This window comes from Sinocyclocheilus anshuiensis, unplaced genomic scaffold (genome assembly GCF_001515605.1).
Source record: "Sinocyclocheilus anshuiensis isolate Anshui unplaced genomic scaffold, SAMN03320099.WGS_v1.1 scaffold697, whole genome shotgun sequence".
NCBI classification, from domain to species: domain Eukaryota; kingdom Metazoa; phylum Chordata; class Actinopteri; order Cypriniformes; family Cyprinidae; genus Sinocyclocheilus; species Sinocyclocheilus anshuiensis.
Window position 1 is genome coordinate 1 of NW_015538036.1, and position 24,870 is coordinate 24,870.

General features: G+C 38.0%; 1 protein-coding gene across 1 annotated transcript in view; it reads right to left on the bottom strand.

The window, feature by feature from the left end:
• Positions 1 to 5,149: 5,149 nt before the first annotated feature.
• The window catches only part of LOC107681286 (A disintegrin and metalloproteinase with thrombospondin motifs 3-like), a gene marked incomplete at its 3' end in the record, with an annotated part of 87,696 nt that continues 67,975 nt past the window's right edge, over positions 5,150 to 24,870 (bottom strand). Inside the window, exons 9-16 of the mRNA XM_016477554.1 lie at positions 20,630 to 20,773; positions 18,442 to 18,574; positions 15,467 to 15,580; positions 15,237 to 15,382; positions 13,803 to 13,978; positions 11,827 to 11,960; positions 10,328 to 10,451; positions 5,150 to 5,211 (exon numbers count right to left, since the gene is read on the bottom strand). Coding sequence (XP_016333040.1) covers positions 5,150 to 5,211; positions 10,328 to 10,451; positions 11,827 to 11,960; positions 13,803 to 13,978; positions 15,237 to 15,382; positions 15,467 to 15,580; positions 18,442 to 18,574; positions 20,630 to 20,773 — 1,033 coding nt within the window. The remainder of the gene's footprint in view (positions 5,212 to 10,327; positions 10,452 to 11,826; positions 11,961 to 13,802; positions 13,979 to 15,236; positions 15,383 to 15,466; positions 15,581 to 18,441; positions 18,575 to 20,629; positions 20,774 to 24,870) is intronic.

Below are 24,870 nucleotides of genomic sequence, written 5' to 3' on the forward strand. Positions count from 1 at the left end.
TTCCCCTAGCGTTTTCCGATGCAGCTCGAGTTCCTGAAGAGGAATCACATGTAACATACATTACCTAAATCATTCAATTACCATGCAAATAAATGCTTTTTATCTTAATAATAAATCTAAAATGTCTACAAAATCTAATGGAGACATATATACTGTATATATACACTGTACATAAAGTACATATAAACTTCTAAACTATAGCATTTTGACCTACAAAGGAATCTAATTATTGCAAGTTAAGTTGTGTGACGTGACATGTGGCCAAGTATGGTTACCCATACTAGTGCTCTGCATTTATCCCATCCTAAGTTCACACACACAGCAGTGAACACACACACATCGTGAACACACACCTGAAGCAGTGGGCAGCCATTTATGCTACGGCGCCCGGGGAGCAGTTGGGGGTTCGGTGCCTTGCAAGCAGTGGGCGGCCATTTATGCTACGGCGCCCGGGGAGCAGTTGGGCGTTCAGTGCCTTGCTCAAGGGCACCTCAGTCGTGGTATTGAAGGTGGAAGAGAGCGCTGTACATTCACTCCCCCCACCTACAATTCCTGCCGGACCTGAGACTCGAACTCGCAACCTTTGGGTTACGAGTCCGACTCTCTAACCATTAGGCCACGACTTCCCCAAGAGCATTCCCTTACCGGGAATCGAACCCGGGCCGTGGCGGTGATTAGCGCCTATTAATAAGCTATTAAGCACCCCCAAAGGAAAGTATTATTGAAACAGAATTACCTTTGGAAGACCTCTTGGAAGGTTAACTGGGACAGTGAAGTGAGGCATTGAACATCTTATCTAACTAATTATAATAAGGTTAGGTTTAATTAAAAGTTCAACTACTGAGGATTATTATTCATATTAAAATTCCTACATTTATGGAGAAGCAATTATAAGAAGGGTAATATTGTTGAAATAAAAGCAACTTGTTCAGTTACGTGCATTACAAAGTGATAATTGCTGCCTGTGTGGACTTTTCAAAATGAATAGAATAAAGAAAATGGGCCAATCAATGTATTTGTCTCTCCAGCTTTTAACTCTGCATACAGTTAGAAGAGACACTGTAAAGCACAAGACAATATTTTCTTACTGTTACAGATCAGAGAGAAAAAAAGAAACCTTGATTAAGAAAGGACCTCAAAGAAAGCAAGCGATTTTAGAAAAATTAAAGGGGTCATCGGATGCGAAATGCACTTTTACATGTTGTTTGAACATAAATGTGTGTTGGCAGTGTGTGTACACAACCACCCTATAATGATAAAAATCCACCCAGTGTTTTTTTTTATAATCTCCTAAAATCATTACCCCTTTCTCAAATCAAGCCGTTCTCAGATTCCTGCCAGTGTGACGTCACACATACCCAGGCCCCTCCCACGATTGTTGATTGACAGTGGCGTCAGTCTTTAATTTTATCACAGCTCCGCCCAGAGTGAGCTGTCATCAGTTCGCCATTGTTTCGATGCTGGAGCAGATGTAAACAAGAATGTCTCCTAAGCGACTGAACTGTTTTGTTGTTGGATGTAATAATGAACATAGCAGTCATCATTTACTCCCGACATCTGAGCCACTGAAGACGCAGTGGATTACTTTTGTTTTTGAAGGGAATGCGCCCCCGATCTACCTAAATGCGTCTATGTTCATGTGAATCATTCGTGATCGAGCTTCGCCTACAGAAGAAGTGAGTATAAGGCTTTTTTATGAATCTTTGCAAATCGCCTTTCCTAATAACGTGCTAGTTAGCAACTTCCGTGGCTAAATGCGGCTAAAGTTTACAGTCTCTCAGAGAACTGCACATCACCCCACAGAAGAGACGGACAGGGTCAGCAGAGCTCATTAGCATTTAAAGCAGCATGCAACAAAAAGGCTTGCTCTGAAAAGAGCTGTTTTTGGCAAGGTAAAAAGGGTGTTGTTTTACACTACCATTAAGAAATTTTAACCAAAGTATGGTATAGACTTTTCATTAAGAACCTAAATAATCATATCAACTTGTGGAAAATAGGCATCCAATGACCCCTTCAAGAGCTAGCACTGAAAGTATTTTTTTCGCATTCTGCAATGGAACTGTCTCCAGTATTGATATCACATAAAGCTCAGAAATGCAACAGAGTAATGCTCACAATTTGATGGCAAATGGAGCTGTACCGTCACAATGTGAATTAGCCGGTCAACCGAGAGAGCTAATTCCCCATGAGTTGTCTCAGGATTTCTAATGGGTTTCTAGAATAGCGCTTTTGATTTATGAGTTTAATAAAGCCTGTGGTTAACATCACTTTAAGAAACTTTCCTTTACATTAACACTTATGCATTTGGCAGACACATTTATCCAAAGCAACTAAATTTTAAATTGCATTTAAGCACACATTTTATCAGTTCTTGCTTTTTCTGGAAATCAAACCCATAGCTTCGGCATTTCTAGTGGCATTCTCTACTGTTTGAGCTACAGAGATGTTCAGGTTTTGTTTAACCACATTAACATTAATTAACTCATCAAAGCACACTCCGAGTAGTTGTAGTACAACATTTGAGCAACTTCTGCATTAAAACCACAAATTGGTTTTAAAATTCAAGTTTGAGCTACTTGTGGAACAAAATCTGAAACATGATTTTACTCTTTAAAAAAAAAAACTATTCTAAAACCCACTGTAAATTCCATAATAAACCCATGGTTTGAAAACGCCCATTCTGCCACAGACAAATTGTGGGGGACAGTGATTGTCTCTAAAATCAGTGAGACTAATTCTGTCTAATGCACTTCCAGGCAAATACACAAGCTCTTTTATGTGAATACATTGGTGAGATGGACATGTATTGGGGTGATATGGAACCATTATGCACAGTTACCTGGAACAAGCACAGAATACATAAACATGCATTTGATCTTCTTGCTGTTAAGCTTGAGAAACATACTGACAGATATCACTTACCAAGAATTTGAGGAGAAGCCTCATGTTCTTGTATGATCACATGTCTAGCCCCAGGAGGAATGAGAAACATCTTTAGGTAACCTTTGCAATGGCGAAAAAGGGCAAAGGGAGAGATGGCAGAAGCAATTAGTTAGCTAAGATGTTCTACTACGGTTTGATCTTTGCAGAGATGGGCATCACTAGAAGGCATTTCTACAGTAGTACATTTCTAAAGCTTTCAGATTTGAACAGTCAGACTATTGCAACTGTCCATCAAGCAGGGTCATGACAAGCCTATGAGACAAGCATCAAATCACGACAAAAGGTTCCTCATCCATTAATTTCATCCATTCACACCCATGTGAATAGATGACATATCCTTCAGAAGCTCAAATAACAATGTCAGATGAAAATGAAGACCGTGAACGATTGTGATGTAAGGCTAATTAAGAAGGATGCTGAATGGCAGGGCCTTGAGTCATTTTGCAACACAAGAACATAAAAACACTAATGTTGCCTTCTCTACCAATGCCCATTCCTCTGCAAAGCATGATACCACTCACCCATCACATTTCTAGAATCCTCTGTTTCATTCAGATACACATTGCGAGCTCCTTTCGGCAGCAAGAAGGCTCCTCTTGTTTTCCCTTTAGGATAAGAAGGGTTTGTTATGTCATTTTGCCCCGCACTCTTTGTCACTGACATGTTAAATGCCTCTACACCAAAGCTAGGCTTTGAACCAGCCTCTAGCAGCATGGCGCCTGTCTGAGACACGGGTGTATGTAAAAAAGTGGCCACTAGTCTAATTGTTGCAATGGTGGATCAAGTCACTTAAGGCAACGTCTGCTGGGAGGTTTTATCATCGATTAATGTGGCAGGAAGACATTGACAGAGAAAGATGGGGCTGCTGGGTAATGCTAATAGAGTTCAGATGAGGTTAGAGTGCATGCCAAACGGAGCAGGAATAAAATAGGGTTGAGGAAGGAGAAAGGGAGATTAAAGAAGATGGACATAAATAATGGTTGGTGTGTGATGATGGTGGGGGAGGGATGTGGTACAGTATGTGTGTGAGGGAACGAAAGAGAGAGCATATTTATATACTAATCCTATTAGATTTACTCAGGCTTCATGTTATTTGTTTCTTTAGATTATATACAATTTATACTATATTTTATAATATTTGGAAATGAGAAATATGGACATCTTTGATTAAGACCCTTATTTAAAGGAAGTGTTGACCCAAAATGAAAATAATTTACGGTTGTTCCAAACCTTTATGGAACAAAAAAGGAGACATTTTGAAAAATGTTGGCGTCCAAACAACATCGAACTCCACTCACTTTCATTGTATGGACAAAAACACTGAGACATTTTCCAAAACATCTTTGTTGTGTTCAACAGAAGAAAAACATGCATACAGGTTTGGTATGACACATGAGGGCGAGTAAGTGATTGAAATAATTGGATTAACTATCCTTTAATGTAATAACAGTCTTTAACTGGCACATGGCACCACAAAGCAATTTTAGGTCAAATATTTAGGGAAGATTCTAAGTTAAATCTACATCAAGCTTATCGGTGGCATACTGTCTATCAGTAGAGAAAATAATTTTAATCTGTCCCTTATTTTGTAGAAAACAAAGGAAAAACACTTTTACACTAATGTACTTACAATGGAAGCCTATAGTGTACAGCAAAGCAAACTAATGATTAAAATCTGTGGTACAGTATATATACTAGAGCTGCTTAACTTTTCTGGGTTAAAAAAGTTGGTAAACCCAAGTTTAAACAGTCAAATTTCAGTCGAATATCTACACAAGAATATAAGCAAAGGAAGGAACTGTCTACAAAATGCTGTTTATGGAACAAACGTCACGCAGGAATTTCATTGATAATGCTAAATCAAAGGTTTCTGCCACAAAAACACGAATTAAACAGATCAATTTTACTGAATAATTCAAGTGCTTCAAGAAAAGTATGACCTTCACATTTCTGTTTCTTAAATATTCAATACATTTACCCCATGGGTATCCATTAAGTGCATTAATGCAATGGGTTTTTCTTTGGATTTTATAAACAAAGCTAGGGAATCAAAGTTATTTTCTGTGGTAATCAACAGTATTCATCCGATGCGGTCAATAGTGCTTAATTTATATCAAGTGCTGAATATTGCTTTAAATCTACAAGCTACAGTTAATGCAAAACACAGCAATACTACAGGAAGGAGAAGTGTAGGATTAGACAATACAAGATACTTGCAGGTTGTGTTTTCCAACATTTCTTTTTGGGATCTCTTGCTTAACTTTTTTCCTGTTAAAGAAGTGATCAATTGACAATAAAACAAGGTAGAGTTAGATAGAGAAAGGTCAAAATGCTGATTAAGTTCATGCAATGAGTTGAATGTAGTACAATATAAGAAATGTCATTAAAATTTGTGATAGCATCATAAATTGTGTACAATCACCAATTATGACACATATTGTATAACAAAATCAGGATTCAAACATCATGCAAATTCTGCTTAAAGCCAGAATGAAACATTCATTCATTGTCACAAGTAAACATAACACATGTGACACCATCATAATTAACTGCACAGTCTGCATTCATAACACACATGAAGGCACATGTGAAAGCCTCAAATAGAGCCAGGAATTTTGACAGTCTTTTATAATAATGTACATCTCAATTATGCCACATGCCATGTCTTTCAGAGGCAAGACACATTTCTTAGACACATTTGTCCTGCCATGTGTGCGAGGGCTGTGTTTTTTTATGCATTAGCATCAGTGTACGTTATCGTCACTGTATAGGCCTGTATGCCACACTGTTAATAAACCGCAGGTCAAATGAAGACAAACTGAGGATCTGTTGTGATTGTCTATGTAACAGTAAAATTAGTCAGCCCTGAAAAGTACTGCATTGAAACACTCTGCCAGTGGCTAATGCTTGTTTCTGAAGAAGATTTATACTCAGAACGTGCTTTGCATATTTATGCTAAAATTGACGTAACTTAAGTAATCCTATGAGGACTTATGTCATTTTGGGTTGAGAGCAGGCACAGCTCTGAAGTACTGTATGAAGTATAGTCCCTCACATTGCATTCAAATGAGCTAATGTACATGCAGGCTTGACAGGCCTTCCAGGGCCATAATAAAGATGTCAGGCCTTCCAGGGCCATAATAAAGATGTCAGGCCCTTGCCCTTTGTTCATTCAGGTTCCTCTCTAATCACAAGTTTAATACACCATGAAGTTAAACAAATAGGATTAACAGAGGAAAATCATGTCCTTTAATACTATCTCCATTTGGTTCTATTCTTACATATGTGCTATTAAATCAACTAAATCCTCAGCTAATTGAAAAAGAAATAAATGTGGACAAAATAGCAGAAGGATTCTTGGGATATATATAAAAAAAAACAATCTAACAATAAAAGCCACCAATGGCCCAAAAATCTTATTTTGAGTAGGTGTTACATATCCACATGAACTGCTAAGTGACTGATCAGGCCCGTATACAAGCGTTGCTTTGAGACAAGGCATCTTTATCAACATACATGCAGGTTGGTAGAAGAAGCAAGAGCATATTATGATATGCAGTGTGACAATATTGCGACAGGCTTTGTACAGAGTCACAGTTTCGTGCAGGTGTAAAGAACTAGCTTCAGTAGTATCATATTTGTGATTCAGGGTTGTGCAGTGGAGCCATTAAGAATTTTTTTTTTCTTCATGTTTTTGTAAAAAAGACTCTTAAGCTCACAAAGTCTGCATTTATTTGATCAAAAACTTAAAATAACTATCTTCTATTTGAATACAGTATATTGTAAAATACAATTTATTCCTGTGATGGCAAAGATGAATCTTCAGTGTCACATGATCCTTCAGAAATCATTCTAATATAACATTTATTATTATTATTATCAATTTTTTAAACAGTTGTGCTGTGTAATATTATTGTGGAAACCATGATCATTTTTCTCAGGATTCTTTGATCTATAGAAAGTTCAAAGAACAGCATTAATTTGGAATAGAAATATTTTGTAATGTTATAAATGTCTTTACTGTCACTTTTGATCAATGTAATCAATTTGTATGCATTAATAAATAAATAAATAAATAAATAAAATAGTGCAGATCTGGATGGGCCTTTAACCAGAAGTGCTTTAAAACAAACTAAAAAGCAAATTTTTAAAAATATGAATCGATTCCATTTATATTTATTAAGTAACACAAATGGCATGCTTAATTTATAAAATCTGTTATTCTTTTTACAATATTTTCATTAAAAAGTAGGATAGACTCAACACAAAGTGAGCATTGAAGAGCAAGTGTGCCTGCAAGTTTCATTAGGCCATCTGAAAATAAGATCAAATTATGATTCTTCAGACCCTTGCTGGGATGGAAATTTTGAGGCTGGAACTCTTGGTTCTTTAATTGAATACCTGTTACCAGCCACAGTGACAAGTATGCTAAAACATCCTAAAATTATAATCCTGTAATTAACATTTTTTTTTAAAATGCCACAGTATGCACAGTGGGGGAATCTATTTATAAATGAATTCTAGTGCAAGCCTCAAGCTCACACTAAGGCTGCACAACTGGCAAATATCATTAAAAAATAAAGTGATGGTTGCTTAAGGAAACCAATTAGATGACTACCATGTTTTCATCCCTGACTGCTGTTGGCTCAATAATAACAACACACCTCCCTCCAAAACTTGATGGCTTTTCTGTAATGGGCTGCTCAGCATTGTCTGTAGCAAAACATCTATTGTGATTCCCCGGGTGCAAAATGTCCTGGTTTTGAATATGTTGTTCACTTTATATTGAATTCACTGCCAATGGTACTTGGCTCTATGTCGCTGTCACATAGTGTCAATGATAGAGATTGGCCGATCTGCTATGAGAAATCTTATCTTATCTGCTATGAGAAATACAAATGAACAACTTTCTCTAGATGTAGGCAAAACCTCCAATTTGTCTGATAAAGACTGAATGTAGACTGAGTGAGTGTAATAAGACATTTGAATGTGGTCATTTACTGTACGTATAGTAAAGAGGATGGAAAGTACAGATGCCCCTTACATGTAAATGTGTTTGTCAAATAAATCTCTAAAAACTGCTCTTGCATTCTGTGGTGTTAGAGTAGGAATGTCATAGTAAAAATTAAAGATATCAATACATACCATCTTGGACACAGTTTAAAACTCTAAAATGAACTTTAAAACAAAAGAGGTTCTCTGTGAGTATGCAAACTAAATAATTAAAAGCAATTTTCTCACTTCTTCTCGAATACTAAAATAATAATAATGCTTATTAATAAATCACACATGCATAAAACTATTAAATCAGGGCTGCCAACTTTTGAGTACAACTTGGAGTGAGAATTCCCACAGCACGTTGGGTGGGGGGTTATTTGGTGTTGTCTGACATACTGTATATATGTCAGACTTCGACTCATCACATAAAAGTCGACTTTAGGGTCCTATTATGCTTTTTCACTTTTTCAACTTTAGTTAGCCTGTAATGTTGCTGTTTGAGCATAAAAAAAGATCTGCAAAGTTACAAATTTCAAAGTCCACTTTAAAAGGAGATATTTTATTTAACAGAAATCACTTTTCAAAAACTACAACGAATGACTCGTTTGGACTACAATGCATATTTTCTGGGATTTGTGATATCACAAATATCGACGAATGGGATGAGACCTGGTTGAGCTGCACTAGAGAAGGCAACTAGTCTTATCACTATGTCAGAGACACGCTAGCTTTCCCAAGGCAGACGAACTTAGAGTGGTTACAATCATCCAGGTTTAAATCGCGCTCAAATTGATTTGATACTGACGCAATACTTACACTGAAGCTCGCAGCAGGCGGCTATGGTAAGGGGCATGACATTTTCCGAGCAGGCGCCGAGTGCTGCCAATCACAACACACACTGGCTCAGCTAACCAATCACAGCACATTTCGTATTTCAGAAGGCGGGCCTTCATTTGATACAGGAACTATTCGAGCCGTTCATGCGAGACTGGGGAGAGAGGTATTGTAATAATGTAAAATATGTGAAAAATAATGTGTTTTTCAAACAACCTAGTATGAGAGCCTGTTTTTGTACACCCCCAAAACAAAATCAAGACTTTGTAAAAGAGCATAATAGGACCCCTTTAAAGATTGAAATTTAAACTTCATTTGGTTAGTTTTATGTTGTTTAAGTTAGCTTTAAGAAAAGAAATATGACTGTTTGAAAAAGGAAATTTTATTATTAAATATTTTTAAAAGAGGTAAATTATCTTAAAATTTCACATGGGTTTGAATCAGATTCAACGAGATGGTCAGTTTACACCCAGATGGTGCATCTTGCACACTGACTTGGGTCAACTTACCCCCACCATGGGGCAAATTGAGCCACAGAAACACTTTTTTTTTATAAGAATCCATATTTTAGAACCCTTTGTCATAGATACATTCTGATAATTTAAAATGATAGGAAACATCCTGAAATTACTTTAGAGACTTTCATTGTACTTTTGCATCATTTCCCTTATCTTGAGGACCACATAAGTAAAAAAAGACTCATCTTACACCACTTTCCCCTACTGTGTTTTTATAATAAAATTATGGAAAATAACTGTTGCAGTGCTGCAAAACTAACTTTTTACCACAACAAGAATAGCAATGTACAAATAACTGCAATATGTACTAGTCATTACTTTTATAATTGCAACTGCAAGTATTTATAAGCATTATATTTTAAATATTTTTCTATTAATCTGTTAATCTGCATTGCTTGAAAATCTATTTTGAGAAATTATATTCTTCTCCCGATCGAAAATGAATCCCGCATTTATGAGGGATTTAGGCTGTCACTCCTGAAACTTTGCTGCTTGTACAGGGTATATATGAGTTTAGAGGTGAGTGAATGTAATAGCCAATCACAGGTGTTCAGGAAATCAACAGATATGTCTGTGATTGGCTACATTGCTCAGCGTAACGAAAACACATTGTAAAGAATCTTGATGCGCACAGGAGCCTTTCCCAAATTTGTTTTGCCAATATCCTATTATTATAGTTTTAACTGAGGGTGCTTTTGACTGCGTGAGAAAATGGATGTGTGGCGTGAAAGCGTGAAAAGGTGTCAATTGCGTGAGTTGGCAGCCCTGATTAAAGACAGCTGGTGTTTCTGAGATGTCATATCTAATAAAATAAATATATCATCATATATCAATTATAAATGAGTGAACTCAAATCTCAAAACATCCCAGCATTATCACTTTGCTGTTTTCTTTCTCCCTAAAAGCAAAGTTAGCTCCAGATGTGTCCTTAAACTAAAAGACTTAATGACAGGGCTGCAGTCTAGAATAAAGAACTGTCTCATATAAGTAAAATACTGCACATCAATGGCCCCGGAAAGAGGAAAGCATCTTACCGGCTTTCTTAGGCACACGGGTGAAGGTTCCTTTTACAGTTCGGCAGTGGGAGTTGTCACCCCCACACACACCACACTTATCCTCCACCTTATTGGAGCCAATTTCCCTGTCACAGCCCACTTTCTGAAGAAAATGGAGAGAGAGAGAAAGAGAGGAAGATGGATATTCAAGACACACTGAGAAGAAGAGGCACAAGTTGCTATCAGAAATACTTCAAGCTTTCATCTTTGGATATGTCTGCATCTGATATCATAAAACTATAGCTGTTTGTGATGGTTTTGATGTATCTCCTGTGTTGCTATTTTGGTCACAGAAAAAAGTGTCACCAAGAAACATTTCTTTTTCTTTCGAAAGTACAAAATGACATTGACAAATATGAGACACACTGCAGCAGTTTGCTGAACAAAACTTTTTAAAAGGTGATATATATCTGCAAATAAATCCTAGCTTCTGTACACTAGCTGACATACTATCAATCATTTCCTCCCAAAAGTTAATCACTATGCATTGTCCATTCCATCTACAAAAATCAATGTGCTTTTATCAACCTCATCCAGAGAGATCCATTCTTCAAACAACATTCACTGTGAAGTGGCACTTATCCTGTACACACTGCACTGTCAGATGCAGTTGCTCTGTGACAAACCACAAAGGCAACTCACAAATTTTTAACAGAAAATAGCAGGGATATACAGTGTGACAGATTTGCCTGCATTTATAATTAAAATTAATAATATGTGTAGACTAATTTTTACCTATTCAGAAGTGTATGATAAGTTTCAAACTGGTCATACATGCATTTTAGTCAACACAAGTCTGTGAGTACAGTGAGCCAGATGTGTACATTAATGTCAGACAAGGTAATGTCCCCCTACACTGCATGCTGGTGTTTTGCGGCACAATTAGGGACAAAACTAAGGCAATCAATAAAAAGGGAAGATATTTTGTTTGCCCTGTGTGCATCTTGCCAGGAAGTGAATTCCCCAAAACAGAGCCCTAGCAGCTACAGACACTGACATTATTTCACCAATATTCAGATTAGTTTTAGATATCTTAATGAAAATAAAGTAAACACTGGAAGTAAAAAATAACCATTTCTCTGCTAGTGGGAGAAAATGGCCAGCCAATGGATTGATGTCTATTTAATAAAAACAATCTCTTGTAATTATGTATTTACTGCCATTCTTGTTGTAGAACATTAAACAATTATGCAAAGATTTTTAAAGAGAACAATACTGATTTTGAAGGCGAGCCTCAACCTAAGTTTGCAAAGTTCATGGCATCAAATGCTCAAAAAAATATATTCACTTATGATAATAAGCTATTTTGTTGCACACCATTCTATTACTGAAGTCTTACTGTGAAAAATACTAGCAATATTAATTTTAATTTGTGCTAATGAAGTTTTAGCACTCTAGCACCAGTTCTAATATCTGAAAATGGAAGCATAAAACTATGAAATAATACTTAAAACCCATAATGAAACTCAAATACTTACCACACACTCTCCACGCACACAGATGCTATATGGGTCTTTGTAAGAGCACCTTGTCCCATCATGCACCAGCTGCTTCATGTAAGCCACTTCAACTGTTTCTTTTGACTGGCAATAAAGGTGACATCTTTTGTTGGCTGAAAATATAGAAAAACATAAAGAAATATTATTGAATAAGAAAGACCGCAAATTACAGCTGGACTCAGTTATGTGCACTGTTGTCTGCTGTATTATCTAATTAAAATAATGTTATTGGAAATCATGATCATGTTCAAACAATAAAACTTGTATATAATCAAGCATAATGAGTAGTATAATATAATATACAAGTAAAATGAAAATGACTGTGCTTTTTTAGGTCTTGATATCCATGTTTTGAACTAGGTCTGACATTTTCCACCTGAATAAACTCTTCAAAATGTATATACTGTAATACCATTAGCATAACTCCCTAACATTTTTAGTCAAGAGAAAAACAGCGCAAAAGTTTAAAAGAATAGTTAATCCAAAATGAAAATGATATCAGCATTTTCACACCCACACATTGTTCCAAACCTTTTATGTTCCAGAAAAGAAAAAGTCATACAGGTTTGGAATGACAGGCATAAATGATCACATTATTTTCAGCACAGCACAGAACTGTAATGGAACACAATGAAATGAATGTATAGTGTGTGAAAATTAACATGGTAATTTAGACAACACTAGGAAACCTTGTGGAAGTGATTGGTCAAGTAACTTAATTATGAAGCATGCCTTCAAAATTCTGTCTGATTAATTCTACAGCTGAATAATGCACACATAATTAAAATTCATGAGAAAAATCCTACCTCACCTTAGTACTTGTAAATGCCAGCATACAGACACACACACACACACACATAGACACACACACAATGAGGTAGCTATGCGCATCTCAGAATATATTATTTTATACTTTAAAATAAAGTGATTCATATTTTTTTTATTTTAAACTAAAATTAATTCATATACTTTAATTACATTTTAATGTTCATGAACTAGTGATCTGTTAAGTGATATTAAGGTTTGTATAATGAAAATATAATGAATGTATAATGAAAAACAATGAAAGTGTTCACAGAATAGCGAGGTGCCTTTTAGTGACATTTCTCACTGGCTTTAGTGTTAAGCAATGTGGGCTTTTCATTTTGTGGGTTACTCAAAATCACATTTCTCATCATACTCAAAAGTATAACAGATGTAGAAATAGCCCAAAAATAAATGGCTATAAATAAATATCACATGAAGCGACTACAGTAAGCGCAAAGTTTGACAAAAATCACACTCAGAATGACACTTTGTCATGTGAGGGCACTCTAAACGCCTTCACTTCTTGAGCTGAACACACTGAGGAAAGTGGACTTGACCACAATTGGAAATGGAATGGATGTGTTGTGGTTCTTCCAGGAGGGAGGACACATTTACAAGCTGTGTGTGTGTGTGTGTGGACAGCTAAGCTGGTCTCTGCTGATTTTGCTACACATGTCCCTGCTCCTTCAAAACACAGAGTGCCCGTTTCGTATATGTGAATGTATGGCAGAGAGAATCTGTTGTTGTCTTACTTGGTCGCCATTAAAATTAGGGCTTGACAGAATGGCGGTATATACTGTTTACATGTAAGAGACATGAAGAAACATGGAGCAATGTGAAAATTGGATGTGGCACAAACAAGAAAAGACAGGCAAGAGCCATGAACCAGTATGGTGGGGACAAGGTATTTTAGAGTTTAGTTGTATATGGCTGCCAAACAATGCGTTTCAGCAAAAGTAATATATTTCATTATATGAATCATTACACTCTCTCTTTTATGGGAGAAACACTACCAGAACAAGGCTGCTAAAATGCATTGTTGCACTCTATTTTAGTGCTCTTGGAATACCACAACAACCTGGAATGTAAATATCTGTTTGGGGAAATACTTCCCCAAGTTACACTGCTTTAAAAACTGACAAACTCACCGTCTGGGTGTTCGTAGGGAAGCCAGTGGTGTTTGGCATTTTGGTATTCAAAGTGGGAGTTGCGAAGTTGGCATTGCTGAGCTCTGAAGTCCTCAAAGTGTTTAGGGCAATCATCTATGTTACACAGCTGGTACTCATAGTTCACCCCTGGACAGTCCTGACCTCCATTAGATGGACTAATAGATAACAGATAATGTTCAAACAAAGGTCACCGAATTACTTAAAAAGCAGTCAATAACCAAGGTTAATCAAAACACAGTTCACTTCAGTGAACAAGTCTGGCACAAACAGATATTAGAAACACATCTATGTCTTCTTTAACCAAATAAAATATTTAGATCTGGATTCAGACAACCTAATTGAGGTTTGGATGGAACGCAAAAGATGTATTACATTTTTACAACAGTTTAATGTCTGCATCTTTCATTACGAAGCCTAACTTAAAATGTTCAATCATGCATATTTTCTGTAAGTGCGAGCATCTGCTCAACTCGAATGCCATTTAACAAGTCCTTAACAAACACTCCTCAAAACTAGCACACTAATGAGCTGGCAATAAAAAAAGATCTAAATTCCTATCTCTCTTGCTTCCTTCATTCTCATAGCATGCATGCAAATTAAGAAGCAGCCACTCATTTGACCGGCACAAAAAATACTGTCTCCTCAAAAAGAAAATTACACTTTAGAGTGTACACAAATAACACGGCAAAGATGGCAGCTCCTCTGATTAAAAACACCATGTGCAGTTGTTTCTCAATAAAAGAGATTTATGAATGTAAACAGGTAATCAGACCTTTTCATACTTTTATAAAATCTCTATCATTACAGGTAAAATGAGCAGGCCCAATGCAGAGGTTATCTGGTTTGAAATATTAAAGTTATTGGAACAATACTGATATAAAGGACAAACTAGACTTTATATCTGTCACGGACACGGGTGTGTGGAGGCAGGCAGGACAATGAGGACGACAAGGATTCCAATAATGACATTTATTGTAGACACAACAAGGCAGGTTCAGGTAGGTGAGACACACACTCGGGGTAACATTAACAATAACCGACACCAATGCTCAGACAGACAGGAACTAATATGGGGTGAATAATTAGAGGCAGACAGGTGAGCACAATGACGGTGATTAACTAATGATTAGACGGGCTAAACCAACACAAAGGGAAGAAACCACAACAAACAGTCCACAGGGGCGTTACAATATCAGAGGAATGCTAAGGTTGTGATTGACCTTTCATCTCATTGGGTAGAATCAATCATGTTCACCCCTGCTGCCTGTATGCTTTATTTCTAGACCGTACTTTTTATTTCAAAGAAACTGCAACCATCCATATGATGATGACTGATTCTGATTATGGAATGTACACTAGGGAGCAAGTGATCTTCATTAGCAATTATGACTGTGAGTACAGTAGATAACATACGCAGGGTTGTTGCACTGGCGGGTTCTCAAGCGGACACCCGTCCCACAGGAGCGAGAGCAGGAGCCATACTTGCTCCAGGCACTCCAGGCTCCATCTTGCTTCACTTGGTTGGCATTCTTCCACATGCAGTGACCTTTGTAGCACCACTATGAGGGGAAGGAGTGAGACAGAATCAAATTGGCAACAACAGGACAAAGTAGGCCTAGCAAAATGTGGACACATTAAATTACCTTCCCAGGTGCACATTCAGTCCCGTCCAGTGGAGGCCCTTTTTTGGTCTTGCAGAAGTAAGGGTTATCTGGATGACTGCACCACAGCTGCTTGCATGGATCAAATGTTCGAAACTGTAGAGAGAGAAAAGCAGTCCATGGTTGGTTGCTTGGCATTCTAAGAGAGAATGTTAGAGAGAATTTAATGGCGAGACAAATTTGAAAGAATTTTGAACTCCTTTGGTCGAGCTACAATACCACAAGAGATAAGCCCTGACAATCCTTTTCCTCTTAGGAACGTGCTTGAGATTCGAGGAAAAAAAAATTGATTTTCCCTCGAGGCTGCTAGTGGCACTCTGAAGCTATAGTGTTACTGCTAGACACCCAGGAAATTAATCTGAGAATGGAAAAAAAAATTTTGTTTACTGCAAATGACACATTGAGTACGTTCCTATCGTCCAATAGTGCCATTTGAACCAAGTGAGATTCCACAACAAAAAAGAGCATATATGTTCAGTCTGAAGGGACGAACAAGTATACATCAGTATTTCAGAGTCGGTCATTGCGTGCCCCCTGACACTATATCTACACCAGGTGCATAGGTGGAAATCCCAGGGGAATCGGGGGGGACAGGACCCCCCCTATCTGAAGGTTGTCCCCCTTAAAAATATGATTAAAAACCATGCTGTGTATTGTAAATAGCAATGTTTTATACTTTAATTAATTGTGTAAGTAGTAAAACAACACCAACGCAAACGGGGCAAAAATGCATTTTAATTTTAGAAACATTTTGATTCTCCCCCTCCCTTGCCTCACAGTGCTTTGGTCCAAATGCCTGCTTTCTTCTTTTACGTCACCTAAACAAACACAAATCCGGTGAGAGAGAACAAAGTCAATAGTTGTGGAACTCCAGTAAGTAAGGCTGTCAAGGCTATTTTATTCACTTAAATATAGGATGAAGTTATTATTTTCTCTTTAATACAGATGATGCCAATTTATTTTGTGATGAGTCCACTATGCTAGTAATAATAACGTTACCTGCTTGACGAATAGTAATGTCTACAATGGACACGACCGCTGTTGCGGCGCAACCACAGCAGCTTGAAGGTGTCTAATTTGGCACGGTCTCCCTGCTACACCATTAGAAGTAAGGCTTTCCTCTGTGTATACATATGCTTACAAGTACAATTTTAGCTGTTGTCAGAAGACAGAATCACTGATTATAATTGGGTTCTATTGGCTTTTGTTGCATCGTGCTACTATTCTGCTTAATTCACCTCAACTGTGGTTTCTACACAGTTGTTTGCTGGTATAAAGCACATCAGATGCATATGTTGTATAATGTCATTTTCATGACCATCGGTCACAATGAACCAAATTAAATTTATTTTTTAAATGTAAAAAGGCAACAGTAATTTATCACTAAATTGACAGGGGTTTGATTATGACAAATTAATGTGATTCAGAATGCAAATGAAGATCATTTCAGAAATTACACTGTTGTCCTTCAGAGGCTGATACACACACAGCTGCACTTCTGTTCACTACTTTTTCTTTTCATTAAACACAGCAGGAGTATGTAACACACATATTGCAATACAAAGGATCTAAATAGTATTTTGCAGGATATTTTTTCTTGGGGAAAAAAAAACAGAAATGTAAACAAATAATTAAAATGGCAGTCTGGAATACAAGACTGGGAGAGTAAACTAATAGATGACAGCTGAAATACAAGGTTCATGTCTGAATTCTGTACTTCACCAAAATAGTGCTGCTTATTAGCAATGCCGTGTGGAGTAGAAAGGCACAGACATACGGTTAATAAATGGACAGATGTGCCCAGGGGAGACACGGCACTATATTGTAGGCATAGACAGGGACGACTGTTTTTGTAAAATGAACTTCCATTTAAAGTCTCTTGGCAAGCAACTGGACTAAAGGATATCAGTTGTCTTTAGCTCTGTCACTGGCTCAAGACTTTATGTATTTTATGCACTGCACTCTAGGTGAAGCCAATTTCAATTAATGGATATTCTTCTGTCATGTTATTAAAGTTGCCATTAAATGAAAATCACCCAATCTATTTTTTAAATGCAAGTTATTGACTTTTTTATTGTGAATAACTAATGTTTGCATGTTTCTTTATCCTTTCACTGACTTTTTTTATTTTAAATATCATAAATAAGCTTTTTTGCACCTTACCTTTTTTGTACAACAAACTCCTCAGAGAGCTAATTAAAATGTCACTCTGCAGATGGGAGAAGCAACAAATAGTTGCTAACAAATATTTTGTTTACAAGCCCATTACAATCTAATTGTTTCTAGCGACACTGACAATTGGGCCACTATTATCATGTCTTCAGAGAACCAACTGCTTAAAGCATGATTAGTGGGTCATAGAAGGTTTCATGGGTATGTGAGTTTTTGCTGGGCTGTGGTGCACAGCTTGGCACAGATTGTTTAGGCATGACAGAGAGGCTGGGAGGAAAGATCACAGCATGCTGTTCTTGTTTACTAGTGTTACAGCCTTTGATGACAGAATGCCAAACACCTTGCCATCTGCTGGTTCTCAGTGTCAGGCCATAAACCAGGTGTGAGGGTCTTTTCCTTGACACCGTACATGTGATTGGGACTTAGCAACACCTATTCATTTCACACTTGAAAGTGTTTTGGACTGAGGGTTTGGGGGGTTAACAGAACATAAAAGAACATATTTAGCTTTGAAACTGAGTAATTCAAAGGCCAGAAACTAATACAGAAATATTGAAAGACACATGTCTTTCTTTAAATATTCTCATTCATAAATGAAACCTGGCATTGAAATATTTTAAAAAATATCTGAAGCACTTCCAACTAAATGACCTTGGACAGAGAGCTGAACGAGGCATTAGTTAAAATACAAAAAATAAAAAAATAAATAACATTTTGGTGCTTGGTTTAATGACTGAGATTTATCAGATCTGTCAAGGGAGAATATAGCCTCTAGCCATACTCACTGAAGTACAGATTTTGTATCCAACTCCAAAATCAAAGCGACACTGCTCATCCATGGAGTAATTAATGCCAGGTAGTTCAGGGAGCAGCGGCCAGTCATGTTTGAAGGGATCGTCCAGCAGGCAGTCATATGAACTGTGAAAAACAAACAAAGTTTCAACAGTTGTTTAAGTACACCTAATAAATGTTTTAATGTAAGAACCCATAAACTTTGGAAGCCACTTCTAAAGTCAGTAGCAAATGGTAAGCCTAAAGTGGACATATGGTGTAATGAAAATGAGCCTTGTACTGTACATTCTAGATGATTCATATCATTCATATCATTAAAAGGCTCATACTGAACACTCAAAGAACTGAATCAATCACACTTCCTAATATCCATGCAATAGATAATTTACTGTAAATGTTCAAAATCCTGAAGTGCTGAGTGAGGCCAGAACATGCGGAGAAAGTGCTTTCAAACTGTCAACCCATGAAGAGATTTCGAACTTCAAAAGTCTCCTTAGAGATTTTCTTCTCCCACTGGCTAATTTAAGCTGAGGCCGACGATGAGCTTCTCAAGCATAGCCAGTGAAAATAAAGTCTTTTATTATTAGAAATATATCTGAGTCTGCTCTTAATCATCAGCATTTCTTTATGAGCACTGTTCAGGTTAAAGTTTATGCAAGAGTTGAGTTGTGAGTTAAAAAAAAAAAAGAGTACAAATAAAATGTATTGGTAAATGCAGGTGCATACCCCATTTAAAATGAATCGATTTTCTTGGTGTAAATGGAAAAATCATTACTGGATACTGCTCAAAGGCTACCGGGAATAGTGACCACTTTAAACTCAATAGACAATGCTGAAAAGGCTTTTCCTGTCATAGAGAGCTACTCAACATCTCACTTGTATTAGCCTCAGTAAGTTGCCAAAATTCATGGGTAATTTACATCCCATCAGCCCTTGGCCATGACAGGATCAACCCTGAACATGGAGCAGAATATAAATTCAAAAATCCTTAAGTGGCACTAGATGTCTTCTGAACAGATTGAGTGCTCAAATGAATAAATGACCTCAAATTGAGAGGTTTATTACAGAAAATCAGCAGAAATCCCTTAGCCTAGAATATAACCTATATAACGGGTCTCCGTTTGCAGTTGGATAACACCATCTCATTAATTAAAGTTTTTTTCCCTTTGATAATTCATATTTTTATGCTTGTCTTTTCTTAAAGGTATAGTTCAGCTGAAAATAAAAAATCTGGTTTTGTTTCATATGTTTCGTCCATATACTGATAGTCAGTGGGTCCAAAACAGCTCTGAACCCCATTTTCTTTAATTTTAGACATTTTTCAAATTATGTTTTTTTGTGTGTGTGTGTTCCGCAGAAGAAAGAAAGTCAAACAGGTTTGAAATGACATGAGGGTGAGTAAATGATGCAAAAATTGCACTTTTTTTTGTGTAGTATCTCTTTAAAGAAAAAAAGAGTGCCTTTTTACATTATTTATCATATAAACAATGACTTCAAAGTGTCCCAGGTGCAGAACACAACATATCGGTCTGTGAAACAAACCGTGAATGTCCATTTTTGTGTGCGTGTGATTTGTTTTTCAGCAAAGTACCCATGCAGATGAAACAGTTATCTGTTCAAATATTCCATATTATTTCAAAATCGTCTGGCTATGACTTCAAAGGAGGTTCAGACTCAAAACAGAAATTAAAAAGAGCTCAAACACATTTGTAAAGTGTTTCTTATAAAAACAAAACCATTGCACAATTTAGTTAATATGCTGTTGGAGCAATGGAGCAAATACCATCATCTTCATGGCTAAAGCAACAATTATGGGTTGCATTAGAGTTAATCCTCGTTGGTCACATTGCCTGTAAACTGAAAGATATCACAACAACCCACTGTCCAGTTAAATTAAAGCCCTTTGATCTGACCCTTCTACTCTCTCGCAGCAAGCAACCATTTGGTGACTAATTCAGGTAAACAAATAATCAACTGACCCTAAGGTGACACCAAACAAAGCAGAGCTCCAGTCAAAACAAGGGCCAATATTTACGCTCAAGTAACCCATGAGCAATATACATCATAGGCATACCTGTGAGGAGACACATTTCTATTTAAAATATGCACATAAGTTCAAGGCTTTCCAGTTTTTTTAGATAAAACATAGTGAGGTATGAGAAGAGAGAAGTGTGAACTAACTTAATGTATCTCTTCAGCTCTTGCCCACTGCACATCGACCAGTGGTAGCGGTGGAAGGCTGCTTGCACCAGAGGGGCCATGACACTTCCCATGGCTGTTTCGTCACCGCAGCGGTTGCCCTGACCGTCATGCTCCATTCCCATCCTACAGACAAGGCATGATTATGGTAAGCAGGAACATTTGAGTGCAGCAATGGCCAGAAGTAACATTCTCTACTCCAATTAGCATAGTTAAATCTATATAAGGCACGCACCTCCGGCGCATCCCAGCTGTATAACTGGGTATGAAATTACAATATGACACTGTGACCTAACCAGACAAGACACAACAAAGCAATGAAAGCTATGTTTTTAATGTTAATCTAAATATTTGGACTAACTAACTATGACATACTGTTTTGTCAGTCGTTTTGGTCATTTTTGCAGCACTGCAGTAGGTAGCCCCGTCCACACTGAAATCCTGTTCATCAAAGCTACATTTATTTGATCAAAAATACAGTAAAAACAGTAATCTTGTAAAATATTATTGGAATTTAAAACAACTGTTTTATATTTTAAGAGCTAAATTAGTTAGCAGCCATTACTCAATCATTATCACATGATTCTTCAGAAATCATTATAATATGCGGATTTGCTGCTCAAGAAACATTTCTAATTATTATCAATGTTGATGCGCTGCTTAATATTTTTGTGGATATCATGATAACATTTTTTCTAGATTCTTTGCTAAAGTTCAAAATTACTGCAGTTATTTGAAATAGTAAAGCTATGACATTTCTGCCACTTTTGATCAATTTAATGTCTTTCTAATCTTATTGACTCCAGAAGTGCATGTTAGTCTGTAGGTTTCTACATTTCTGCATAACTGACAATGAAGTATCATTTATTTAATGAGAAAATATATTCTTACATCACAAATTTCAAACAGATGGAGAAGTTTGCGCAGGGATTGATGTGAAAACCGGAAGGATGGAGGCTTAAGAGGGAATCAATACTATGTGGCTGCCAGCCAGAAAATTATGATCTCTTGAGGCCCTGACATCTCACTTTGAATTAAATAAAATGTTATTTCAGTCTGTGCTAATACCAAACTAAATCAAAGTCTATAAGTAGTATAGTGTTGAGGTGCAGTAGAGTAATGATGGTTTACCAGTCTTTGCCATGTGCGCAATGAAAACTTGATAACAGCATTTGAAAAAAAGAGATAAACAGATAGAGACAGAGACGTTTGAGAGGGTAAAGTCCTCGACAATACTTTCAATATGGAGAAGATAAGGAGGTTGACTCCATGACTAATCTCTGAGTAGGTGGTGAGTTTTTCTCTGAAACCCTTTTGAATGTTAGATGCCTACAGACTTTAAGCAACTGTTGTCAAAAGAGGAATTGAAACCCACAAAAGGGACCTGACAAGGCTGATTAGGCTTGCTAAAACAGTAGCCAAGGACTATTTAACATGAGCTCAAAAATTAACATTAGGGATGTTCTTCTTCTATCATCCGTTCGGTATCTCACTATGGGAACGCCTCAGGTGTGACCGACTGCGGAAGCACCAATTACACCACGTCTGTCAGACTGACAGACCAATCGCTGCAGCGATCAGGGAGTCCCGCCTCCCCGGTATATAACTCACCGCAGCCCACTTCAGCGTCATTCTCCACACAGCTTCTTCACCGTGTAGTCTGCAAGAAGGGTGGTGAGGTGAGATACCTCACTTCTGTTATCAGAGAACCGGGGTTACGCAAGTAACCTAACGTTCTCTTTCTAACATCCGTTCGGTATCTCACTATGGGATATAGACCACTCCCGCATTGCAGATAATACTGTATGAACAGACGCAACCTAGGAAGGTGATAACAAGTGATCATGGCTTTAATGCTTGAGCAAACCTGATGCACTTCATAATTGCTGCAGCGATCAGGGAGTCTCGCCTCCCTGGTATATGACCCACTGCAGCCCGCTGCCGCATCATTCTCGCTTTCTTCCCTGTGAAGATTGTGGAAGCTGTACTCAACTCAAGTCAAGTCAAGTCAAGTTGAGCTTTATTGTCATTCTGCTGCATGTGGGGACATACAGTGGAACGAAATGTCATGCCTCACAGGACCACGGTGTTACATAAATACAGGCATACAACAATGAAGTAAAACAGTAAAAACCTATACAGTAAAGCAGTAAAAACCTATACACAACTAACCTACTGACTGACTCATTATCGGATTTACCGTTCAACTGTTTACTGACAAAGCCGGCTGGTGACGTTGCAAATGCATTAAATCGTATATTGCTGTTAGCTGGGTATCTTTTTCTCATGCTGGGAAAACGTGGGAAAACGTCTGCATCAAGGCGAGTTTTCTCCACTCTCGGGAATAAACAGCATGTTTTCAGATCGAGTACGATTTAGTTTGTGTTGGATACAGGGAAAGAGGAGTTTATTAAAATAAAATAACTCTGCGTACCACTGCTCCGGGGGGTAAACCTACACATCACAGTGAGAGTTTACATTACGAAGAGGGTGAAGAGAGTTATGGCCGCAGCTAGAAAGGCAGAAATATGCTCCCCCTCGCATGTGCTCGTGTGGTCTATGGATCTCAGCTAAGGATTCACATCCTCATTGTATAGCATGTTTGGATGTCAAGCATGCCCAAGCTGCTATATCTACCCCAGAGGGCTGCTCTATTTGTTCTAGTTGTCCTGAAAAAACCCGTGAGAGGAAACCAGGACCCAAGCTTCTCCTCTCAGACTCAGCCCAGAGAGGAGACAGCTAAGCAGCCACAAGAGCCTAGTACCTGGGGTGATATCATGGATGTACAGGCTCCTGATCTGCCCTCCCTCTTCGGTGATGCCCTTGCGGGTGTGACAGGAGAGGATGGTGATGATGATGAGGAATTATCCCCCATCTTCTAGATGATGATGAAGAGGAGGAGGAGGATGCCATCCTCCCTCCTAATGCATCTCGTCCACCAAGCAACCAGAGTGGGGAGCCCCCCACTTTCCCTGCTGTGGAGTTAGACTTGTTGGAAGTTTGCCGCAGGGCTTTGGTCAAACTTTCCATTGACCGGCCCTCTCAGCAGGTTGGTCAAGAGACAGAAAGGGATCTCTATGATGGTAAGAGACTGCCATCACGCCTAGCGTCGGTTAGACAGTTCAGTGCAGCTGTCCCGGCATGCATGGCGGAGATGAAAAGACACTGGAACAAACCGTTTTCCCACTGTTTGCCTGTTAAGAATTTTGCACGACTTGACTTTCAGGATATGGGGGAGCTGGGGTTAGCTGACCCCCCTCCGGTGGAGCTTTCAGTAGCTAACCATCCACATCCAGGACGCAGGGCAGCGTTTTCGTCTGCGGGCGCCACACTGCCTGGGAAAGCGGAATGGTTTTCAGCCTCGGTTTTTCAAAAGATATATCAATCCTCTGCTTTGGCCGTCAGGGCCCTTAATGTGACATCTCTTCTCAGAATCAGAATCAGAATGAGCTTTATTGCCAGGTATGTTTACACATACGAGGAATTTGTTTTTGTGACAGAAGCTTCCACAGTGTAACAGAATGACAGTGACAGAACAAAAAAAACTAAATAAAAAATAAAAAATAGAACAAGTAAATAAGGAATAAAAATATACAAATCGACAGTTGTATGTACAGGTATATAACCATAGACAGTTGTATGTACAGGTATATTGTGTGCAAATTGAAATGTAGACTGAGTATGTGTGTTAGATAAATAAGTGTATGAGTGTATAAATAGTGTTGTGTGTTCCACAGTTATTGTCAAGTGTTCATGAGATGGATTGCCTGAGGGAAGAAACTGTTCCTGTGACTGGCCGTTCTGGTACTCAGAGCTCTGTAGCGTCGACCAGATGGCAACAGTTCAAAGAGGGAGTGTGCTGGATGTGAGGGGTCCAGAGTGATTTTGCCAGCCCTTTTGCTCACTCTGGATGAGTACAGTTCTTGGGTTCAGTTCAGAAGGGAGGGTTGTACCAATGATTCGCTCAGCAGTCCGGACTACCCTCTGTAGTCTTCTGAGGTCAGATTTGGTAGCTGAGCTGAACCAGACAGTTATAGAAGTGCAGAGGACAGATTCAATGATGGCGGAGTAGAACTGTTTCAGCAGCTCCTGTGACAGGTTGAACTTCCTCAGTTGGCGAAGGAAGTACAACCTCTGCTGGGTCTTTTTAACAATGGAGTCTATGTGAGTGTCCCACTTCAGGTCCTGAGAGATTGTGGTGCCCAGGAACCTGAATGACTCCA